This window comes from Colobus angolensis, unplaced genomic scaffold, assembly GCF_000951035.1.
Source record: "Colobus angolensis palliatus isolate OR3802 unplaced genomic scaffold, Cang.pa_1.0 Scaffold6, whole genome shotgun sequence".
Lineage (NCBI taxonomy): Eukaryota > Metazoa > Chordata > Mammalia > Primates > Cercopithecidae > Colobus > Colobus angolensis.
In genome coordinates this window covers 7,783,793-7,809,092 of record NW_012119598.1, presented here as the reverse complement: position 1 = coordinate 7,809,092, position 25,300 = coordinate 7,783,793, and the positions used below count along the sequence as shown (strand labels likewise).

The window sequence follows — 25,300 nt, the reverse complement described above, 5'->3', positions numbered from 1 at the left end:
TAGTCTTACACTGCACTTTTTGGCAGCCACTGTCTGAGTATCTCGAGGTTTCAGAAGGAAATATTATGGTGTGAATATAAAATTTTAAAGAAGAAATCATTTTGCAAAATTATCCAAAAGCTTAAAGAATATGAATCCTGAGATATGCACACCAATGTCTGGGCCACATTCCAAGGAAAAACAAGATATTCGTTTTCTTGAATCATTTCAACAGAGAGCAGCTATAGAATGGATATTGGTATAAACTCTACAATAAAAATACGAACTGCTCAATTTGTTTGCTGGCTTTGTGGGTAATTTCCCTCCCTAGAGTCAGGGTCTCCCAATGTTGCCCAGGCTGGTCTCGAACTCCTGGCTCAAGGGGTCCTCCTGCCTTGGCCCGCCAAAGTACTAAGGTTACAGGCATAAGTAACTGTGGCTGGCCTTTGTAGGTTTTTTTTTTTTCTGAGATGGAGTCTCGCTCTGTCACCTGGGCTGGAGTGCAGTGGTGCAATCTCAGCTCACTGTAACCTCTGCTTCCTGGGTTCAAGCAATTCTCCTGCCTCAGCCTCCCAAGAAGCTGGGATTACAGGTGTGAGCCACCATGCCTGGCTAATTTTCGTATTTTTAGTGGAGACAGGGTTTCACCATGTTGGCCAGGCTGGTCTCAGAACTCCTGACCTCAGGTGATCCACCCTCCTCGGGCTAGGATTACAGGCGTGAGCCACCACGCCCAACTGGTTACTTTTAAAAGATTTAATCTCTGGTTACTTCCCCTTTGTCCCCAGTATATCCTAGGCTACTTCTAGTATTTTTTTTTTCAGCAAAGAACATGCATTATTTTAACTGCATAGAACATATTTAACATGATAAAGCTTGAAAAAAATAAATTTTGAAATGAAACCCAAATAAATACACTAAGATCAAATTGTTCCTGCTGTTGAGACTTTCCTTTGTGTGGATAATGGAGAGAGATCACCCAGAGTACAATGAAAGGCCAACGCCCTCTTGGGACACAGGGGGCTTGGTTGTATTCTACCAAACTCCCACTAGGGGGAGTGTTTTAGCAGTGCAGGCTGTGCCCTTCACATTCTAGGCAACAACTGATTTTCATTAGTGATTCTCATGAACAAACACTTCACCTCTAAACCTATCATGAACAGTCAACTTATAAGGCCAGGTGCTGTATAAATCCCTGCCCTCAACCACCCAGACTCCCAAATGCAGGTAACTGAGCTGATGACTTTTTTTTTTTTTTTTTTTTGAGACGGAGTCTTGCTCTGTCGCCCAGGCTGGAGTGCAGTGGCCGGATCACAGCTCACTGCAAGCTCCGCCTCCCGGGTTTACGCCATTCTCCCGCCTCAGCCTCCGGAGTAGCTGGGACTACAGGCGCCCGCCACCTCGCCCGGCTAGTTTTTTTTTTTGTATTTTTAGTAGAGACGGGGTTTCACCGTGTTAGCCAGGATGGTCTCGATCTCCTGACCTCGTGATCCGCCCGTCTCGGCCTCCCAAAGTGCTGGGATTACAGGCTTGAGCCACCGCGCCCGGCCGCTGATGACTTTTTATAAGCAATGCTACCTTAAAAATATGCAGTTCTTCCCTCTCCCCATCAGTCCCTCGGTTTGTGTTCAACAACTATGAAAACTGCCAGAGGAAGCAGAAGGAATCCTGGTAGATAATAAACCCACAGCTCCTCCTACAGGACAGTGGAGACGGCCCTAGTCAGCTCAACAATTAATGATCTATTGCTTCCTAAACATTAAATGTGCCTCAACTGATGTGACAGACTACCGATCGAAGTAATCATCTGACCTGGCAGGGGTGCGTTTGCAGGGAAGCCACTGTGTCTGCACTCTACCCAAAGCATCTGAGGACTGAGAGGGTTTCCTGAGGTGCAGTCCATGCTGACATGTGGGACTTCTGGGCTGGTAAAGGTGGCCACCATTAAGGGAGAGTTTAAACACTTTCACGTTTATATGAATTAAAAACAGCCTTATGTAGGTGCCTACAAACACGAAGACGTGGCATGATCGGAGGAAGGACCAAGGGCATGCCCTTCAAGGGCAGAGGGGGCCAGGGCACCTCTCTGTCCAGGACAGTGAATGAAGAATTTCAGTTGAAATCTGAATATTCAAAATGGACCTTTAAGGGAGAAGTGTCCCCACTGTGGCATTTTAAGCATTCTTTTGGGGGACCTTATGTGACTGAAAAAAGTCAGACCTGCATTATAAAACATGTGTAGGAATTTTAAGAAAATGCCACCTAAGCATATAAGCCTAGAAAACCCCTCAAGGACCTCCTTGGTCATTTCCTCCCCCCTCCCCTTTTTAAAGTGGTCTTCCTTCAAAGCCTCAGTTTTTTAACTTCACTGGGGGGAGCCCAGAATGAAGGCTTCACCCCATGCCCATCATGCTCATCTGGTTTTTAAAATCCTCCTTGAAATCACTAAACTCTGCCTCCCTAACCTCCTTTCTCTCCCACTTAAATCTCAGTCCCTTTTCTCACCATGGACTGTGACCACAACTAAACCAAACATATATTTTCTCTTTGCTGGTCTCACATTACAACTTTCAGTAACTTTTCCTTTTCTAGAGGTTTTGTCCCTTCAAGAAAACCTATATAACTTCCGGGGTGGGGTGGAGGTGGGACAGGGCTTTGCTGGGATTTGGAAAACAAAACTTATGAGTACAAACTTATAAATACACTTGGTGCTGAACCGAAGCTAAGACCATAAATTCCGACTCAGCTTTGTGTGTGCAGATGTCAGCAGGAGCCCCAGCCCTTGTTCCTCCCTTACGATAAAGAAGCTGAATGCAAAATGCATATCCAGCACAGAGTTACTAAGACTTATTTGTAAACATGGAAACCCAAGGGCTCCCCCTCAGCTCCCTCAGTTACTGGCTGCTTTCGCTACTGTGGAACCACTATGGGAAGATCACAGGGCAGCTTTCAAAACCAGGCTGAAAGAAAATGTTCCAGACTAACAGGTAACGTGGCGGCCGATGGTTAAACATTAGCAGGATGGTCTGCAGCAAATGCGTGCCTGCCAGCACTGGTGTGTGCTTCCCGTGGGCTGAACTGCAGGTCATCTTTGGCTCACAGGGGTCCAAGTTAGGGGAAGATTCCGTGGGCACCCACATCTTTCTGCACTCAAAGATACTGGTGAGTTATGTGGAAGTGGAAGCTGGGGAAGCAGTGAGCAAACCAGCTTACACTTTCACACCCTCAGAGGGTCTGATCTAGACTGGCGGTGGGGCAGTCAAGAGCACTCATAGTTGGTTTCGCTGGGGCTCAGTGGGAGGCAAAGAGAGGGGCAAAGGGTGGCCTCTCCAGATGCGCCCCCACATCGCTGTAACCAAGGTAAGGACAAGGGGGCTAAGATTAATGCCCAACCCTCTGTCCACACTGACTCCTGAGGCAGGGCTGCCTCCTAACTATAGAGCACCCCATCTTCACCCTATCTGAGGAAGAGAAGCCACAGGACGCAATTACAACCCTAGAAAAACATAGCTGGGGGGATCTCTTCGCAGCCACGAGATAGTGTCAGGTTTTCAAGACTTGCAGAACTGGACCCAGCACCATGATGCTGTCCCTGTTCCTAATCAGTGCCAACTGGCGGGGTGTCTAAGTGGCCTGCAGCAGGCTGGCTTTTGTTCTGTTTGCTCTTGGGGGTGAGGATGGAGAATCCCAGCAGTCCGAGCGGATGGAGTGTACCGATAGAGGACATGAATAAATTCAGAAACTACCAGGTAAAAAAAAGGTGGCAGAAGACGTATCGGGCAGCCGTTAATTGCTCTGTGGGTGCCGGAGGGAGGAAGCACACATCAGCACAGGAGAATAATACTCGGATTCAGGTCAAGCAGAGATGTGATTAAAGAAAGGACATGCACAGTGCTTTTTCAAACAAGGACAGTCTTACACCGGGAAGAGAGTTATTGAAAAGAAGAACACCGCACCCCTCATTCCTTCAATACCCTGACATCCCAGGGAGCCCAGGCCTGCTCCCGAGCAGGCTGCAGAGGCCAGGGCTCCCCAAACCTTTAAGGTTTCACATCCCCTTTAGATGAGTTCATACCCAGGGCTAAAGTTGTAGGCCTTCCCACACATCCCACCTCCCAACATCGGGAACAAAGGCCTCTTCTGCCAAGAGGGTGACAGATCTTCCCTAGCAGCCCCGAGCGTCACCGAGGGGCACTGTCACTGTTTCCTGCTGTATGTCTAGGCAACCTGACCCAGGAGTTATGCTCCCTCCCAATCATCAGCAGGGCCCGCCTTTCTACTAATAGGCTGCAGGCTCTGACTCCTACAGAGAAGTGAACCAGCAGCCCCTCCACAGCTCGGACCGGAGTTAGATACAACTCTTAACTGAACTCCTCTCTCTCCCTCTCTCTGGGTTCTTGTTCACCTGGCGGCACTACCTGTGCTATCATGGGATCCAACATCACTCTCTTTTGACTGGGGGATAAGCCCGTTTCTTCTCAGGGAACAGGTGGTAACTCCGTGTTTGCGCAACTGGTGGCGTTCACAGTTAGATTTGGTAGAAAAGAAGGCATCGCATTTTTGACAAGGGAAGGGTTTCTGACCTGAAGCAGGAAAAAAAATATATATTTATCTGGCTTTCTACTGCAATGAAAAACAAAAGTCGCTTTTGTTTATTCTCCTGGGATCACTGGCAGTTGTTCCCCCCGCCTCCACCCCTTCAAGAAAATTAAGAAAACACAATTAAAAAAAAAAAAAAAAGAGAACATCAGTGACTACAACGATCATTCTCCCTTTTCCTAAGTTAAATGGAATATGAATTTTTGTCTTCAAAATACTAAATGAAACTGAAAAATATACATTTAAAGTAAAACAATGCTATTACAATTAACATATTAAATAATGACAACACAAAATAAAAGTGAATGAAGAGATTTTAGAGCACAGCAAGAAAACACCTATATCCTATCACAGAGAGAAAGATGCCCTCTAACGAGTTCCAGTGTGGCAAGGACACCGTAATATGGACACTAGGAAATCCACTGGGGAGCCCCCCTGGGTATCTTTGGGGGCCCATGAAGAGAAGTCAGGGACAGCCCCCGGCCAGGGTGGCCAGTTCCCCTTCCTGGCCTTGGTGGCTGTGCCCCTCCCACTGGGGAATGGGAGCAGTTGAGTTCTGACTTCCCAGGACAACTCCTGTCTGACTTGCTGAGATATCCTGCAGTGACTTCTCCTCAAGTTCACTGTGGTCCTAGGTGGCAAGAGTCAGGAGATCTTCTCATTACATTAAAGGTTCTTTCTTCCCCCTGCTCCAAGCTTGGTTGCAAATGAGTGACCAATACGTAACTATGTCTGCATTTGATCATGTGCTCCATTCAACAGATGTGCATGTGAAGAGGACATTTTGGCATCCCTGCCTCGCCCCTAGACCCATCTCAAATGCACAGACGGGTGAGCCACTGAGAGAGGCACAGTACCCTCCTGCTTTGGTCTGCCTACCCTCTCCTTTTACTTGGATTCCTTTTGTGCTGTAAATGTCACGTCTAAAAATGCAATCAAAGCTCCTCTACAACTTGTCCTGGGTTTGTGTGGATGCATGAGAGAGAAAGAAAGCACAAGGGAAAAGGGAGGTGGAGAGGAAAAGAGAGGAGATCAGGAACCTTCAGGAGATGGAAGTTGGTGGTGCATCATTTGTGTATTACTGCATTCCTCCCTTTCCCCCAAGTCACTGGAGTCCAAAGTCCCAGTTGCTAATGTTACAGGGTAAAAGGTTTTATGTGTTAACCAACATGACTTCAGAGCTGGGGCCTAGTACTTTTGTCTCATAACCCTGGGATTGCCACAATTAAACACAGCTCCCTGGAAACACAGATCACAGGGGCCTCTGGGGTTCGTTTAGATTAATGTCGATAGAAGCCTGAACTAGCACAGGTGCCCAAGGCCACGCACTCCCCTGCAAATGCACAGCAAGGGCCTGGCACCTGGGGACCAGCCAGAGGGGCCACTTGTTTTCCCAGGGGAAGGAGGGACTAGCCTTGACCGGCATGGCTGTGTCACACGACTCCAGGGGGCGCCATCTGTACAGAGCCTGAAGGTGTGGACCTGGCACTGCCCCGGTGACAGCATGGCCACAATTTCATATCAGGAGCAATAATCAGAGACAGGGGACACTGATTCCGTCCTGAGCTAAAAGATCTTTTAAGATGATGCTTACAAATCTCCGCAGGAACTTTTAAGAATAAAGATGCTCAAAACAATCAAAGACAACAGAATTAGAAACCTGGACAGGGCAGAATCAGAAACCCAGAAACGCGGCCTGTGTGCTTCTGAGGAGCTCCACAAGGCAACCTGAACAGAAGTGGAGAACCCACTGACTGTTTTCAGGGTCTCCTCCTATCATTCTGGAGGTGTTTTCTGCAAAATTTATTTTTAAAACATCCACATTAAAAAAAAAAAAAGTATGACTAGTTGTACAGTATCTCAGTGTTTATGGTGCATCTTCCAAATTACTTCTTGCAGCCATGCATGGTGGCGCACGCCTGTAATCCCAACACTGCGGGAGGCCGAGGCGGGCGGATCACTCGAGGCCAGGAGTTCAAGACCAGCCTGGCCAACATGGTGAAACCCCGTCTCTACTAAAAATACAAAAATTAGCTACGCATGGTGGTGCGCACCTGTAATCCCAGCTACTGGGGAGGCTGAGGTGGGAGGAGCGCTTGAGCCTGGGAGGCAGAGGTGGCAGTGAGCAGAGATTGTACCACTGCACTCTAGCCTGGGTGACAGAGGGACTCTGTCTCAAAAATAAAGTAAAATGAAAAAAATTACTTCTTGTTTTTCATTTAAAATTGAACACAGTATTTAATAATTTCAAGTAAAAATAAAGTACTTTTAATATTTTATTGTCAAAAGGTAACACTGCTGCTTCTCTGAGTCTGGCCAGATTGAGAAAATAACCGGGCCAAGAGGAAAACAAGTAAGAAGCTATTATGATAGGATTCTTGATTTCAAAGAAAACGATCGGCTTCTCGCTCCCCCTATCACATGGTTTACTCTGTAATTTTCACACTGGTAAATGCGTCACCTTTACAGTTGGTTAGGACTGCCAGGCTGACGTCCCCATGAGAAGGTCTCTATTAATGCTAAATTCAAAAAACAGTCCATGATGCAAAAGTACTGCATCAAACTATGAAGGCTCCCAAAGTGACATAACAACTCACACGAGTCATTAAAAGCTCACATTTCACTGCCTAAGTCTGACATTTTTACATAGCAGTGGGCTCTCTGGATTGCAGGGATGCAGGAAAACGGGCCCGTTTAGTATTTTATAGTAACATAGGTTTCAAAAACACTTGTTGGCCAGTCATCTATAATAGAAAGTAGCAAATGATTTTATCTATTTGGTAGCTGCCACGAGTAACTGCTTTAGGAGGGGTATTTGTAAAAGCACCTGTAACCACAGGGAGTACCTGCACATTCAGGACCTACAGCATTCTGCAAGCCCCAACACGAGTGCTTAAACCATCAGCCAGCTAGGCAGAGTGGCTCATGCCTATCCCAGCACTTTGGGAGGCCAAGAGAGGTGGATCGCTTGAGCCCAGGAGTTCAAGACCAACTTGGGCAACACAGTGAGACCTTGTCTCTACAAAAAAATAAACAAAAAGACTGGGCGTGGTGGCTCACACCTGTAATCCTAGTACTTTGGGAGGTTGAGGCTGGTGGATTACCTGAGGTTGGGAGTTCAAGACCAGCCTGGCCAATGTGGTGAAACCCCGTCTCTACTAAAAACACAAAAAATTAGTTGGGTGCAGTGGCGTGGGCCTGTAATCCCAGCTACTCTGGAGGCTGAGGCAGGAGAATCACTTGAACCTGGGAAGCAGAGGTTGTGGTGAGCTGAGATCACGCCACTGCACTCCAGGAGATACTCCTGGGCTACAGAACAAGACTTTGTCTCAAACAATGAAATAAAATAACAAAATAAAATATAATAAAATAATAAAATAAAATAAAATAGTAAAAAAATTAGCCAGGCATGGTGGTGTGCACTTGTAGTCCCAGCGACTTGGGAAGCTGAGGCAGGAGGATCACTTGAACTCAGCCAGGAGTTCAAGGCTGCAGTGAGCTGTGATCATGCCACTGTACTCTAGCCGGGGTACTGGGTGACAGGGCGAGAGCCTGTCTCAAAAAAAAAAAAAAAAAACTCCAAAAACAAACAAACAAAATTAGCCAGGGTTTACTCTCCCAGAACAGTCAAGAAATGAAGAAGGGCACTGGAGCAAGAGAAGAGTGGACAGTGAGAATAGTTTGATGAGGAGATTGGCACCTTGGCTTCCAAGATCAAAAAAACAGAACTGAAAACATTTCTGTTCATTTTTCAAAGACAATCAGGATTAGAAAGGTGGGGTCTAACCAGCATGGAAAACCTTGCAGTTGCTTTTCTTTTTGTAACAAGTGGAGCCTGAGCAGCCCAGCCTTCTCTCCATTGCTCCTCCACCCCTGCGTGAAGGCATGCTTTCTTTTGGTATTTTCTCTCTGTATTTGGCAGAAGTGTACACAGGAATGGGTAAAAATGGCCAAAGCTGTCTTTTAAGAAAGCTAAAAGTAGCCAAATACCAAGTGGTGTCCCAGGTGCTTTCCACACCCAGGTCTGGATGACTCACTGACTGACGCTCTGACCCTCACTGCTGGGTAGAAGCAGGAGGAAAGGGTGTCAGGGGAAAGCCTGAGCCGGCTCAAAAAAGGTGTTCAAAGCACCCGTGAGAAAGTGAGCAAGCCAGGGAAGCCCAAAATGGACATCCCATAGTCCCATGCCCATCACTGTGGGACAAGGAACCGGAGCAAGCGGAAGGGGGAAGAAAACGAGGACAGGCTAGAACAGACTGGCTGTGTTTCCTGGCACCCTCTCCTCCACCTGTGGCCTAAAAACACACGAGATGCTCCCGAGGGGTAAAGGCAGGAACAGTGCACTCTTGTCTCCTGTGGAGTGGCACGTTTAGATCGAGAAAGGTAAGGAACCAGGAACTGTCCTCATCAGCAGGAAACTATGGGCTGGGAGAGAGCTGGAGAGGAGTGGAAGGAAGGAGGAAAGGCAGGTGTGTGTGGGGATTGTGCCAGGGGTATGAAAAATGACAGCCCTGCCAGCTTCCTCATCAGACACAGTTCCTGGAACCTGAGCCGGGAGCAAGAAAAGGCTGAGGCCACATGCTCCTTGCCAGCAGCCAGCAGGTATACCCCTTGTTGGACACTGAACACCGGATCTGCTTCTTGCTGCCCCTGTGAGGAATGGGAGGACTGGAGAACACGTGTTTTGAGACAAAGTAGAGACAGTACAGTAATTTGCTGAGGGGGTAGGAGGAGGCCAGCATTCAAGGTGTAGACAGTTTGTTTAAATGCAGTCCAAAACCGGATGCTGCTCAATGTTTCTGGCTGGAACTCAGCTAGATTTCAACAGTATACTCAAAAACACAAAATGGCCAGGCATGGTGACTCACGCCTGTAATCCCGGCGCTTTGCAAAGCCGAGGAGTTCGAGAACAGCCTGGGTAACATGGTGAGACCTTGTCTGTACAAAAGCAAAAAACTAAAAAACCAAAAATACCGCACAAAATATCTTCTCTGAATAACACCTTTGTTTGCAGGGTGGCTGCAGAGTCAATGTTTAACATGTGTACACTTAAGACTTTTTTCAAAGTTTTGGAGACAGCACCTCACAGAAGCCTAGGGAGCCAAGGATCCATGTGGCTTTGAGTGACAGCAGAGCTGCCTACCAGAGGAAAAAGATCAGGTCTGTGGGGAGAGGAGGCCCATCAGATGACTTCCCAGGCTCCTTCCAGCTCTAATGCTCCATGAATGGAAAATGCTCTAACACGACACTGGATGTAGCCAAGTGCTCCATATAACATGATTTAGCAGTGGTGATGCTGAACATCCCTGGAAGCTGAGAGTGAAGCACAGCAAAGGAAGTTAATGGAGCTCAATGGGCACCAACATTCATACAGTGTCTATGCAGGTGGCTAACACTAACTTGAAGTCTCAAATTAGTTAATAACATTCTGATCCACAGTGGTGTCCCCCCTTATCTCAAACTACTTCCCAATCTTCTGCATGTAGACACGTGGGAACACAGGGAAGCATGGAAGGTGCACCCTGCTCGCTTTCTGCCTTCACACAGAGGAAACACTTGGCACACATACCCTGGCCAGGGGGCAGCTGCACAGAACCTGACCCTGGCTTGGAACAGTAGCTCCATCTCTTATTCCCCATATGGCTGTAGGCAAGTTACTTAGCTCCTTAAGTAAACCTCGACTTCCTTGTGGCAACACATAGATGACATCACCCTCCCAGGGCTGTCATGAACACTAGCTCTACCAAGAACACATTATGATAGGATGTGGGGACTGTGCCAAAGCAGACACATCTATCGAGGTTATCAGTAACTTTTAAGGGACAAGAGGCAGAATGTTTGTATTTATATCTACCCCATCCTATCTTAAACAAACCTCCTGCTTTCTTGCTCAGTTTTAGATGCTACTAAATTTTAAACCAACACTGATATTTTGGCATTCAAAGGCCAGGCAATCATGACTGGATTCACAAGTGGGAACACCTATTACGCACCTGCAAAGACATGGGCACAACTCTTAAAAAAGGAAATACTGGAGGAGGAAGATGGGGAGGCTGTGTGACAGCAGGGGGAGGTGAGAGCACTGAGGAAGGGCGCGAGCCAAGCCAATCATCAGATCCAGACCCTCTGCTTTCTGAAAAGTGGTAACAGAAAGACTCACTTCTCCATAGACTCTCAGCAGGCGATAAACAGGTGATACCCAAAAAGGGTAGCAAAAGAGATTGCTATAAGGGGCACCTTCTCTTGAAGATGCATTTTCTTCCCTGAACTGCTGTCATCATTAGAATGGCTGCTTTACTTGTCAGGCTTAAACTATTTTAACAGGGAGACAATGGTATGAAAGGGTAGTACATACTTTACAAATCTAGAAATCCTGGTTCTCCTCGAGTCTTCCCTGGATAGGCACTCCTGACTTGCTACTCCTCAATCCCTGGATTCAAGGACCCACCACAGCAGAAAGAAATGCCGTGTCTGTGTGGCAAGCTCTGGTGACCAGTGCAGCCTCTGGGAGACCTATCGCTCCCAGCCACAACTCCCTCTGGCTCCCAGCTTCCTCTTCCTCCCCAGGCTCCATTCTGCACACCGTTCAGGTATCCAGCGGTGGCTCCATGACCTCCCTCCTGCTGTTCCACCTCATCTAGGAGAAACAGCCTTCCACGAGCTTCTCCAAAGCTTTGTGGGATGATCAACTCCACGTAATGCATTTCCACCAAGATACAGAGCACAGCTCACACCAATTCCCACAACCCACCCTCAACATCCTGTCATAAATCTCCTGACTACCTTGGGTTTCCATATTTAGCACAAAAAGAAAAACCCACAAAAAAACCAGGACGCCCAGAGCTAAATTTGAATTTTGGATAAACAAATAATTTTTTAGTAAATCCCAAGAACTACATACAAATACTTATACTAAAAATTATTTGTTGTCTATCTGAAATTCAAATTTAACGGGTGTTCTGTATTTTATTTGCCAATCCAGTACCATTTGGTTTTAGGGCCTATCTATTTATTAATATTTTGGCCGTAAACCCCAAAAAGATAGGATCTCACTAATTTGCCCTTAGTTCAATAACATAAATCATTGAATACTGAGGCTGTTCACTCAGAAAATTCAGAAAATTGTAATTCAGATGAGAGTTGTATGGCCATTTATATACTAGAAGCACCTGATACAAAATTATTTCAAGTATATTCCTATCCTAAACTTCTCTTTAAAAATCAACTTCTAAAAACTAACATTTAAAAAATACTTTTGGGCAGGCCGGGCATGGTGGCTCACGCCTGTAATCCCAGCACTTTGAGAGGCTGAGGTAGGCAGATCACCTGAGGTCAGGAGTCCGAGACCAGCCTGGCCAACATGGTGAAACGCCATCTCTACTAAAAATACAGAAATTAGCCAGGCATGGTAGCGCATGCCTGTAATCCCAGCCACTTAGGAGGCTGAGGCAGGGAGAACGGCTTGAACTGGGGAGGCAGAGGTTGCAGTGAGCTGAGATCACACTACTCCACTCCAGCCTGGGTAACAGGGCGAGACTCTGTCTCAAACAAAGAAAAATACTTTTGGGGCCAGGTGCGGGGGCTCACGCTTGTAATCCCAGCGCTTTCGGAGGCAGAGGCAAGAACACTGCTTGAGCCCAGGAGTTTGAGATCAGCCAGAGCAATGTAGTAAGACTTTGTCTTTGAAAAAAAAAAAAGAAAAAAGGAAAATAGTTTTGGGGGTATCATTTTGACAATTTAAGTCTATTACTTAGAATTTTCTCACACTTGGGTGTGAGTTCTTGGGGACGGGCAGGTCCGTGGGCTCTATGGACCAGTTGTAGGGGGCCAGGGAAGAAGGGTTCAGGAAGATGTTCTCCTGCTTCACCTGGACCAGCGCCAGGCCTTTCTGAGAGAAGTTTCTCAGGAAGTCTTACAAGTGTAGCATAAACAGAAATTTTAAAACATTCTACCACCACTCATTGCTGATTTTCACAATCAACAGGGGAAGATGTGACTTAGCGAACTGAAAGAAAACAGCCAACATCACAATTTGTAATATTTAAGAATATATGGCATCCAAAAAAACTTCACAAGATTTTCAAAATTTAAAACGCTGCATTGAGGACACTGGAATGGAATGTCTAGTGTCAAAGCACCGAGCTCATTATGCCCCAATACCTTCAAAGTCTCACTTCTCCGGAGCTGCCTCCCTGCTTAGCCCAGTAGATAATCTGGCTACCGCCTCCGGAAGGGATGAGGCGACGCCATGAGTGATCTGAGGGCCTGTGACCACTTTCACCTCAAAACGCCCTGGGTGAACACTCACTAGAATGCTGCCTTTGGAGGGCTCAGCCCCTGCACACAGGCCATGTGGGTACTGAGAGCACACAGGAAATACAGCACCACCAGGCAAGCCCGGGGCTTCGCAGACTGGGGAAGAAGGCAAGCTAGGAATAACTGGAGCTGTGGGAGACTGGCCTCGCTTGTGACCCCCACCCGTGGCTCCCCCTGCCGCAATGTAGGACTCACCGCCTGGGAGCCCGGTGGCCCTCTTACCAGTGTGTGTGAGCATGTGCCTCTGTAGGGAGCTGGCCCAAGGGAAAACCCGGGGACAATGGGGACAGGTGATCTTCTGCAGGCAGTTGGTGTACGAGTTCCGCTTGGCCCTCAGCAGCTTGTCTTCTGGGGGACTGCCCTGCTCTTCATCACTGGGCCCGTGGGGGTCGGCGGGGGCTCTGGCCACCTCATCCTGAGTGTTGTCCTCGGCTGTCTGCAGAAACGGACTGAACTTGTTGGTGTCCGTGGTGGCCAGCATCTTCTCGATGCTCGCAAACTCCCCGCTGGAGTCCAGGTCCACCCCAACGCTGTTGGCGCGGGGCCGGCTCCTCACCCCCCTTCTCCGGCCCCTCTTCTTCGAGACGCCCGCTGGGCCCTGCTCAGTGGGAGAGGCAGCCTCTGGGCTGCTGGCTGGAGCGGGAGGCTCACTAGATTCTTTTGGGCTGGTGGTGGCAGCGGTGGCGGCTTTGGGGACACAGCCTCCTAAGCTGTCTGAAGCCGTGGTGTTACTGCCGGTGCTTGCTGGCCCTGGATCTGCCACCTTGGTTTTCAGGAGAGTGGGGGCCGAGGATACAGATGAGATGATCTGGGCAATGGAGGCCAGCGGGGGCAGCTCTTCTGTCACGGGGGGCTTTGGCAAAAGCAGGGGGGGCTTGGGCCGCAGTGGCCGCAGCAAGGCTGTGCCACTCAGGAGGGCTGAGCTGCCCACGAGGGGAGGGCCGCTGACCAGGGCTGAGGAGTAGATTGGGACCGCCAGCTGAACGGGGCCCTGCAGGGGCTGCGCTGGGGGCTCCGGGGTGGCCGCCGGCGCAGGGGCCATGGGGCTTTCCAGGATCCCGTTGGGCCCCAAAGTCATGGGAAGAGAAGGGCCGGGTGCTGGGCAGGGAGAGGGCTGCCCGCTACTCCCCGTCTCCTGCTCAGGCTTCTTGGCTTCGCTGGGAGTGGCCAAATCCTTGTCCCCTTTCCTGAAGTTCTTGGGGATGGACAGGTCGATGGGCTCCATGGAGCAGTCGTAGGGGGCCAGGGAAGAAGGGTTCTGGAAGGAGGTGTTCTCCTGCTTTACTTGGACCAGCGCCAGGCCCTTCTGAGAAAAGTCCAGGGGCTCATTGAAGTCCACCGCAAAGCTACTGGTGGGCTCCAACTTGATCGAGACATGGGGAGGCGGAGGCTGGGTGGGGCTCCTGTGAAGAAAGCCGTTCTGGGGCTCCAGGAAGGTGGTGAGGGGCTTGCAGTCACCAAGGGCAGCGCAGCCACTGTCCTCCCCGCGCCCAGAGGCCTCAGTGGCTGGCGCTTCCGCGGGCCCCAGGCTGTCGGCGGCCAGCACGTAGCTCTCGATGTCCTGCTCGGGCACGTGCAGGTGCTGCTTGAGGATGTGGTGGATGCAGTTGCGCTTGGCCGCGAACGCGGCGCTGCACTCCTTGCACTCGAAGGGCTTGCGGCCCTTGTGGCCCCCGCCCAGGCCGCGGCCGCAGTGCGTGCGCATGTGGATGCGCAGGGCACGGTAGTGCTTGAGGTCCTCGCCGCACAGGCGGCACACGGTGTCCGGGGCACAGAAGGCGTCCACCAGCTCGGCCGCGCTGCTACTCACATACTCGATGTTCTTCTCGATATCCTTGCGGGTTGCCTTGAGGTGCTTCTTGCGCAGGTGCCGCTCGCAGTTGGCTTTGACAGTGAAGGGATAGTGGCAGATCTTGCAAATGTAGGGCCGCTCCCCACTGTGCGTGCGCAGGTGGCGGATGAGCGCGGCCTTGTCGGCGGCGATGTAGTCGCAGATGTTGCACTGGTATGGCGAGATGCCCAGGTGGGAGCGCACATGGGCACGCAAGACCCCCGAGAAGGCAAACACCTGGTTGCAGAAGCGGCAGGGGTAGAGCACCTTGCGCATGGCTGGCGCCTTCTTGCCGCTGGGCGCTGTCATGAAGGCCTTGAGCTCCCCCTCTGTGATCTCCTGCTTGATCTTGGCCTCCATGCTCAGCGGCAGCAGGGCCTCGATGATGCTGTCCTGCTCCAGCTGCGTCTTCATCTCGGGCTGGCCCGGTAGCTCCGCCCGCGGCTGCTGCACGGAGAGCCGTGTGGCCGCGCTGGGCTGGGTCCCGGACTTGGACTGCAGCAGGTGGGTGTTGGAGGGCGCCTCCACTGAGCCTTTGAGGAGCTTCAGGGGCGGTAGCGGCAGGCTGGGGCTGATACAGCCTGGGGAAGCCTGCTGGGCGTTGATGAGAGGCGGGGGCGTGGAGGTGGCCACCACCGTCCGTGGTGCGACCAGGGGCTTTGGCTTCAGAGGGGGCATGTGCTTGAAGATCGCCTGCAGTGGGGCGGCGGGGGCCTTGGAGAAGGGCGGAAGACTGATCTGAGGGGGAGCCGAGGCCGCCATCTTCAGAATCTGCTGGATGTCTGCCAGCTCAATGGCCGACTCGCCAGAGATGGGCTTGACCACGATGCTGCTGTCAGGCTGGATGATGAAGCCCTTCTGGAAGGGCTGCAGGGACAGGTGCTTTATGCTGTCCTTGGTCGCGGGGAGAACTGTGAGAGAACCGCCTAGGGAAGCAGCTTCAAAAGGAGACAGGCTCAGCAGGCTGGTGCAGCCGGGGTCCTGAGGTAGCTGACACTTGAGTGTCTGGAGCTGAATTGCCTGGTTGTCATCCGGCAGGGGTTCCTCGGCGGGGACAGGCCTGACGTCTTTGGTGTGCTGCAGGCCAAGCAAGGCCAGGAAGCCCTTCTGGTCCAGGGCGTCACCAGGCAGGGGCGTGGCCTGCAGCTTTTCTTGACCCTGGTCTGCCGCCATGTGGGTCTGCTTGTGCAGGACCAGTGAGCAGAGCATGGGGAACGCCTTGTCACAGGTGTCGCAGACAAAACGGTGCTGCTCGCTGATGCACCTCCGCAGGTTTGTTTCGCACCAGGCCTATATAGAACCCACCGGTAAAAGCAAGGGAACACACGTGAAGATTGAAAAAGTAATCACTAAACGGAGATGCACAAAGTATTTGTTGTACAATTATCCCAGTACACAATCTTCCCCCATAATATAAAGAGTTCCCAGTCTGGGCAACATAGCAAGATCCCATATCTCTACAAAAAAAGAAAAAAAAAATTTGCCAGATGTGTTGGCTCTTGCCTCTAGTCCCAGCTACTCCAGAGACTGAAGTGGGAGGATCGCTTGAGGCCAGGAGTTTGTGACTAGTCTGGGCAACATAGCAAGACCTCGTCTCTATAAAAAAATAAGAAAATTAGCCAGATGTGGCTGGGCGCGGTGGCTCAAGCCTGTAATCCCAGCACTTTGGGAGGCCGAGACGGGCGGATCACGAGGTCAGGAGATCGAGACCATCCTGGCTAACACAGTGAAACCCCGTCTCTACTAAAAATACAAAAAAACTAGCCGGGCGAGGTGGCGGGCGCCTGTAGTTCCAGCTACTCGGGAGGCTGAGGCAGGAGAATGGCATAAACCCGAGAGGTGGAGCTTGCAGTGAGCTGAGATCCGGCCACTGCACTCCAGCCTGGGCAACAGAGCGAGACTCCGTCTCAAAAAAAAAAAAAAAAAAAAAATGGTAAATGCCTGTGTCCTAGCTATTGGGAAGCTGATGCAGGAAAAGCACCTGAGCCTGAAGAGGTTGAGTCTCCAGTGAGACACGATTATGCCACACTGCACTTTAGCCTGGGCAACAGAACAAGACTCTGTCTTTAAAAAAAAAAAAAAAAAAAAGTTGACCTTCTCCTGCTTGCTAACACACTTGACTGAATAAGGAAATCCAAAAAGCATCTTAATCATGTTTGCATGATAAATGATATCAACCCCACAGGGTATCTCACGAGAGATTCTGAAGCATAGTTAAGTAACAATACCACAAGGGTAGAATTAATTCTTTTAAAAAATGGGTGCCTTGCAAAACTGAGGGTCGGAGATGTTGGAGAATCAGCTACCCTACCCCTCTGATTGTGGAAGGGGGACACTGCCTACGAGGGGCTATGAGGAATGTCACCTGGGGGGTTAACGTGGGTGTGTGCATTTGGAACAATCCATTGAGTTTGTACCGTATACACTTGAAGAACAACACTGTTGATGCCTTCTATCTCAACTTCTTTAAATGGGGAAAAAAATAATTTCAAAGTAGTTTTAGTTTTATTTATTTATTTTTGAGACTGAGTCTCGCTGTGTCACCCAGGCATGATCTCGGTTCACTGCAACCTCCACCTCTCAGGTTCAAGAGATTATAATGCCTAAGCCTCCCCGGCGGCTGGGATTATAGGCATGTGCCACTATGCCCAGCTAATTTTTTATATTTTTAGTAGAGACGGGGTTTCACTGTGTTGGCCAGGCTGGTCTTAAACTCCTGGCCTCAAGTGCTCCACCCGCCTTGGCCTCCCAAAGTGCTGGGGTTACAGGCATGAGCCATTGTGCCCAGCCAATTTCAAAGTAGTTTTAGCAGGTGCTTTATTAGTGGGAATATATATGGCTCTTTTCTTATTCAGGTCAATAATGACCCAAACTGTTTTTAATAGAAACCACAATACTTAGAATTTTTAGCTGCAACGCAGATAGTAAAGATTTTTTTAAAAGCCCACAAATTCCAATCATTATAGGGCTGGGGTGTTTTACAATTCACAACTTTTATTTTATTAAAAAAATTTTTTTTTTTTTTTTTGAGATGGAGTCTCGCTCTGTTGCCCAGGCTGGAGTGCAATGGTGCGATCTCGGCTCACTACAACCTCAGCCTCCTGGGTTCAAGTGATTCTCCTGCCTCAGCCTCCCGAGTAGCTGGGATTACAGGAGCATGCCAGCACATCTGGCTAATTTTTGTATTTTTAGGACAGACGGGGTTTCACCATGTTGGTCAGGCTGGTCTTGAACTCCTGACCTTGTGATCTGACCACCGTGGCCTCCCAAAGTGCTGGGATTACAGGAATGAGCCACCGTGCCCGGCCCTAAAATTTTATTTTTGAGACAATCTCTCTCTGCCACCCAGGCTGGAGGGCAGTGGCGCAATCATGGCTCAATGCAGCCTCAACCTCCTGGGCTCAAGTATCCTCCCACCTCAGTGTCCCAAGTAGCTGGGACTACTAGGTGCACACCACAATGCCTGGCTAATTTTTAAATTTTTTGTAGAGATAAAGTCTTGCTATGCTGTCCAGGCAGGTCTCAAACTCCTGACCTCAAATGATCCTCCTGCCTTGGCCTCACAAAGTGCTGGCGTTACAGGTGTGAGCCACTGGGGCCTGGCCTACAATTGACATCTTAAACCTCAAAGACCCAAGAACAGGCAAAAGGCACAGAAGAGCTAGACTGATGCACAAGTTCTTAGGATATTCAACCCCAAACAAGACTATGCACCCTTCTCAACCCAGCAACCCAAGGGAGACTGAAAGGGCCAACGATAATTTTAAGAAAAAAGGTGTTATAAAAAAGACAAAGCCCAACCGACATTTTAAGGAAAGAAACCTCAGGGAGAGGAAGTTTAGTCTAACTGTGTGGACCATGGAAGGCAGTTGCTGGCTGCTTCCATGAGCTGATCAGAATACCTGAGAAATGCGAGGAAACTTCCTACAGGAGAAGTCCGTGAATCCTAAGTCATGGAAGCCAGCGGGAATCGAAGGGTTGTTCTGTATGAAAGGCCTGCCCATTGCATCCCTGGGAAGTTGTTTGTGGACAAGCGCGTTGTGACGCAGCAGTCCTCGATGTGTTCGAAAGGTGACGCAGCAAATATCACATCTAGGAGAGGAAAGGGAGAACATATGAGGAGGCAGAAAGGGAGAACATATGAGGAAGCAGTTAAGTCAGAGTTTCTACTCTTCCAGCCTTATGTTTTTGTTGACTCATTTCAATTGAGTAAAATAAAAATGATATGATGTCAAGAAGCCAGGCTGCATGGTTAGCACCAAAAACCTCTTCCTTTTAAAAAAATTGCATTCTATCAACTTCTGGATACCAAATCTTTGCAGGCAGCACAAGATGTACATATGACCTGAACACTCACAGTCTGGGCACAACAAGAAGACAACTGGGAACCTGAAGCCACCGTGGCAGACCTGCACGCTCTCACCTCGATCAGGCATTAGTGGGATCATGTCAGAGGTTTCTCTCTCCCTCAGTTCCCTGGATTCTAATGTTTAAAAGTCTAAAGAGTAAATGTTTAAAAGTCAAAAGAGCATATACATTTAAGTAGTAGCTAGAGCAATCAATCAGCATCCCTGGCATCTGATAGGGATAAAAATTATTAAACTTTCCAATCTAATTAGAAGTGATGGTGATTGTGCATTAAGTTGTGGTATCAGCATCATCATTATCTGAATGATAACCACGGTCCTCACGGACGGAGCCTAGGCACCCTGACAGCACAGCACATATGACAACCCCAGTAGGCAGGTGCGTAACATGACTCTCATCTTTCAGATGAACACTGGTGAAAATACGAAGCAATGTGACTCATGCCACATAGCCAGTAAGAAACACACATGAAATGTCAGCCTGAGTTCCTGCTCCCACCCATGCCTATCACAAGGCTGCTCTCCTTCCTTGAAAGACTCCCACAGATGCAGTCCACTTCAAAATCTGACCCTTCATTTCAGAGATGATCTTTGACATCCTAAATGTTCCGGGCCACACAGATGCATAGCAAACACCACTTTATAATACTGTCTCTGCTTTTCATACCAGTATTGTCTTCTAGGTCTTCACTGAGAACCATATTAAAAGTTCTACATCAGTGTGCAGATGGGTGGATAAAAACAAAATACCATCGTTACGGTATTATCAACATCCCCTAGACTTGCACGGAATGTAGTAGCCACCAAAGCCACATGTGGCTATTCAAATTTAAATGAATTAAAGTTTCCTCAGTCACTTCAGCCTTGTTTTAAGGGCTCAACTGCATCGGGAAGCACAGACACAGTATGTCTGCATCATAACGGGATATTCTGTTGGACAACGCTGTATACCAAGCATCATTCCATGTATTTACATGTGCAAGCGTATCTGACCCTTACACCTCTAAGGTAGCTAGCTCCTTTTATCACTGTTTCAGCCAGGCAAAGCCACTTGCTTATGTCCACACTGCATGCACCTCAGTGAAAACTTTTTTGAGAGAGAGTCTTCCCTGGAAATAAAGAGATAACGAAGTCAGCCATGAAGCAGGGTCAGTATGTGCTGCCCTGCTTGCCTTACTGCGCTGTAGCGGGCACAGCAGAACCCGGTCCTGCTGTGCATGCTCCTCCCCTGGCTCCCCTGTGCAGGCAGGGCCTCTCCTGAGCACTCTCCTGTCACTGCTCAGCTACCTTTGGAACCCCACCCCCGGGTTCCCATGAGCCACTCAAAACACAGCGTTCCTTTTGAGGGAATTCTGCTGAGCTCACCACTGTGGTCAAGACCCAGGGAAGGGATGGGTCTAGGTAATGAAGAACACCTTTAGGGGCTGGAAGTCCTCACACTGCGGGCCCAGACGTCACAGGCCATGAGACAGATCCTGCGGGGAAGCAGAATGGACGCAGCCCTCTGGGTGAGGTTCTTTCTGGCTGAAACATGTTCAAGCTCTGAGCTGTGCACACAGGGAGGACGGTGACCCTTGGAGGCAACAAGAGCCTCTGTCCCGGAGATGGAGCTCCTTCCTTCTCCCACCCCCATTTCATTCTCCCCATGCTCAAGTTCAACCGCACCCTCCCCATGGTCACCAATCCATCACCTCGCCACCAGTCGGCTGAAAGATCTATACTGGACTGAAAGGCTAAGAGAAATGTCTGAATTGGGGAAATCTAACTCTGATCAGAGATATTTGATATATTCACAAGTGACTGAATGTTTCAGTTATGATATTATTTTGGCTATGCTCTTTAAAAAGGTCCCTTTTAAAAAAAGATATACAATGAAATACTTATAAATAAAACATAGGCTATCTGGGATTTGTTTTGAAATTATCTCAGTCGGGGAAGAGAGGAAACAAAATTGGCTGTGAGTTGATAATCCCTGAAACTGGAGAAGGGTACATGGGAGTTTATTATACCAGATTTTTGCAAGCTAAACTAAAGCAGAATCCTAGATTTTTCCGATTATGGCATTCAACTGTGCACAGGTATCTTACCTAGCCTAAATTTGACAGCAACTAAAAAAAAATATTCTGTCCAATCTGCATTGTAAATAAGCCTTTCCAACATAAGTTTCTGCAGAGATTATTCGTTTATTAAAACAATATTCCATCAGCTTATATTAAATTTAATTAAATTATAATAAGTGATTACAAGTATTACAGACATAAACAGGTTGGGAAGAGACTTTAGGTAGCATGCAAGTCAATTGCAAAAGGCAGGCAGGTAGGACTGAGAGGTGGCTGCAAACTTTCTAAAATGTGCACCACTCCTATAAAAAAGTTTTTGTATGTGGCCCATATGTGTTTGTTGTTTAGCTGAGAATGTGTATGTGTGTACACAGGTAGTATGTATATGTATTTATATACGTGTATATTTGCATATATGTAATGTGCCAGGTACATTATCAAATAGAAATTTTAAAACGGTGAGATAAAAAATATTTTTCTTCCTTGTATCCTAGAGATCTTACTGAATACTCTACACTTTTTTTTTTTGAGACAGAGTTTTGCTCTTGTTGCCCAGGCTGAAGTGCAATGGCGCGATCTCGGCGCACTGCAATCTCCGCCTCCCTGGTTCAAGTGATTCTCCGGCCTCAGCCTCCTGAGTAGCTGGGATTACAGGCATGCGCCACCACACCCAGCTAATTTTTGTATTTTTAGTAGAGACGGGGTTTCTCCATGTTGGCCAGGCTGGCCTCGAACTGCCTGCTGATCTGCCCACCAAGGCCTCCCAAAGTGCTGGGATTATAGGCGTGAGCCACTGTGCCCAGCCTTTTTTTTTTCTTTAAAAAAAAAAAAAAAAGACAGTCTGGCTCTGTCACCCAGGCTGGAGTGCAGTGGCATGATCATAGCTCACTGCAGCCTTGAACTCCTGGGCTCAAGTGATCCTCCCACCTCAGCCTCCCTTCATAGCTGGGACTATAGGCATGTGCTACCATGCCTGGCTAATTTTTAAAATATTTTAGAGACGTGGTGTCACCATGTTGCCCAGGCTGATCTCAAACTCCTGGGCTCAAGCAATGCTCCTGAATTGGCCTCACAACGTGTTGGGGTTACAGGTGTGAGCCACTGTGCTTGGCTGCTCTCCACTTTTGAGACTTTTGTACTAGTGCATATAGCCTATTGGTTATGAATATTTAGTGTGACTGGCATTAATAAGTAGGTTTTATGAAGGGAATGGAGAATGAATGCCTCTTAATATGGCAATTAGATTTGGAATTTACTGTACCTCTATGGTTGTAGTGATTTTTTCTCTTTTTTGAGGCGGGCTCACTATGTTGCCCAGACTGGCCTTGAACTCTTGGGCTCAAGCAATCCTCCTGTCTCAGCCTCCCTAGTAACTAGGGCTACAGGTGTGCACCCCTACAACTGGCTTGCATTTTTAATAACATTGAGGTTTTTTTGGTCTCTTATGCCTTTGTCTGTCTGCTTCATTCTCTCACTCACCCTCAAAATCCCTCGTTTCTGGACAGCTTCATACGTCGTGGGTGATGAAGACATGACAATAAAGACGTGGCAGAATTATCCAGTACTGACTACAAACTCTGTGTCCCTGGGAAGGCAGCTGTGGAGCAGTGAGTGGTAGGGGGATGTGGACTCAGGGACCAGAGACACCAGTGGGGATCAGGGAGTTCAGATTGTGTGACCTTGGACAACTTACTTCCATCTGCACTTCAGCTGCTGGCTATGTAAAATTTCCCAAACATGCCAAGAGATAAGAATCCCCACATGACCTTGTTAAAAAAAGCAGACTCCTAGATCACCCCAGATCAACTGAAATCAGAATAACTAGAGGATGGGTCTAAGAATCTGTATATGAACAAGCACACCAGCTGATTCTTATAGTTAGACAAGTTTGGAAGATAGTGAGTTAGGTGTGAGAATCTACTATCTAGAAACGTCTTAAAGTACAAGCCTGTTAGATTGTTAGAACTCCCAGAGAAAAGAAATTACCAATACTTTACTCATCTTTGTTACTTCTCTCCTGTTCCTTTCCTTCTCCATACCTCAGTTTCCCTTCTCATCTAAAACAGGGGGATCTTTGCAGTTACTGTGAATAACAAAGTCCCTTGAAAACTGCAAAGTACTTTTCCAAATTTAATCATTATGTTTTTGTACTAGAGGAAAAAAGAAATCAGGAAAAGCCCGTTTCCTGGCCCGTTTTAGACAACATGAAAAATCAGGAAAAACTGAGTTTTAATTTCAAAGGAACGTGTTTTCTCTTCTCACAAGAACTTCACAATCGTCCTTACTACTTCTGCCTAACTGAAAGCCTCATGGGGAGAAAAGTGTTCTTCCTCATCCCACCTGCTCCCTTTACCTGCCTCCTGAAAAGAAGTGCATGCTCTCCCAGCCTGCACAAGCTCTCAACCTCTAACAGAATCTAAGCAAGGTCTAAATCCACACTTCACACCCTTTTCATGGAATTTCAACTAAGGCACTCCTAGAAGTGTAAAGACATAAAACGTGAAAGCGGCAGAGAAAAAAAATCTGCTTTGAAACCAGAAGCATGTGGTGCAGTTGGTTAAAAGGAAGAAACACCCACAGAAAAACACTTGCCTCCCTGCCTCACACTCAGCACCTGTTGATAGACCTTAAATAAAACCAGTGTGGAAAACCACCACCCAGAAACACTTGGATCAGCCCTATCAGGTGGAAACGGGAGGGTTCATCCAGCTTTCCCAAGGCCCCAAGGAGAAAGCTTTGCAACCTTGTTTCTAAGCAGCTCTTCAAGGACAATAGAGGCCACTGTAAATCTGTGGATGGAGCTGCTGGATGCAAAGCCGGCTGCAGGCATCAGGGTATTTGCAAACCTCCCTTGGGCTTGTCAATCTTCATTAAGACCACAGTCACTGGCCAGGTGGTCCCCACGACTCTCTCCTCACCCAGTCTGTGGCGTATCTCCACTCTGCCAGGGACTCATAAAGAGCACGACTGCAAAATATTACTATTTAGATGGGGCAGGACTGCACTTAGAGCCACAGGAGAGGGGAGGGCTGTAGGACAATTTCATTTTGCAAGAGATCTTGACAATGTGCCAGAGGAAAGGTTTACAAATCTGATTGGCTGCCTTTTGATTTTCTGGCAACAGAGATAACTCAATGTTGGAAAAGGGTAACTTTTCCAAATGGAAACTAACTTTGCTGTCAGTAAAGTAAATGTATTTGGGGGAAGTATATCTCTTTGTAGGATTTAAAGAAATTAACAGAACACCACTGACCCTTTCAAAAACAACTTTGTTTTTTTTTAAAAAATCACACTCAGAAATACATTACTTTCAGGAAGAAAAAAAAAAAAAATCATCAGGGGAAAAATCTCCAAATGACAGATTAAGGTTAGATTACACATGGAATCCAAGATGGACCTTCAGCCTGACCTCAACTTACAGGAACTGCTTAGCATATGTGAACTCCCAATCACTGTGCTCACAGAAATAAGTGTTTCTGTACCAAGACAGTGCACAAGAGCCTGTTTCACCCACCCCCCAGGCCCTCAGGGGAGCTGCATTCTAGCACACACTGGCCAATGTTTCTGTAAGAGGATAAGAAACTTTAATTTAGAATGCTGGAATAGATCGGACCATTCCCCACCCCATGTACGACATTCCAGCCCCTGAAATGTGGGTCCTGCCTCCAGTGGGGCCACTCCACTGTGAAGGTTCCTATTATGGGGTGGAGGGCTCTAGCAGTTCTTAGGGTAGATGGTAGGAGGGGCTGTCATATTCAGGTACGTGGAGGTGGAGCTCCCTGGAACAGCAGAGGTGAAGCAGCTGCCTGCACTTACCTCTTCCATCCCTTCCTCCCTCCCTTAGTATCAACTGTAATGTCCCTGGTGGCACTGGGTAGGTGAAGCGGAGAGGAGGGCCTGCGGGGCCCAGTGGAGGGAAATGCCTCCCAGGTCACAAGGTAAGCTGTTTCTACATGGCCGCTGGTATGTAAAGGCACAGATGACAGGAAGGTGGCTGCCAACACCAGGGGCCGGGAACCATGATCACAGAGAGTCTCTGATATGTGCTTAGAGAAGTGCCTGTGGTTGTCAGTGACTAGATAGGCACTGTCACAGCCCTTCCTGTCGCTTCTCCAAAAATCAAACAGACAAGCAAAATCCCACAGTAT

The 25,300-nt window shown here is 48.2% G+C and overlaps 1 protein-coding gene across 4 annotated transcripts in view; it reads right to left on the bottom strand.

The window, feature by feature from the left end:
* RREB1 (ras responsive element binding protein 1) overlaps positions 1 to 25,300 on the bottom strand; it is a 160,770-nt gene that overhangs the window by 7,225 nt on the left and 128,245 nt on the right. For 2 of the 4 annotated variants that reach the window (XM_011962648.1, XM_011962651.1), the window contains exons 9-11: positions 18,628 to 18,817; positions 13,117 to 16,015; positions 4,398 to 4,562 (exon numbers count right to left, since the gene is read on the bottom strand). In XM_011962648.1, coding sequence (XP_011818038.1) covers positions 4,398 to 4,562; positions 13,117 to 16,015; positions 18,628 to 18,817 — 3,254 coding nt within the window. The remainder of the gene's footprint in view (positions 1 to 4,397; positions 4,563 to 13,116; positions 16,016 to 18,627; positions 18,818 to 25,300) is intronic. The other 2 variants (XM_011962649.1, XM_011962650.1) reach the window with 1 other exon arrangement.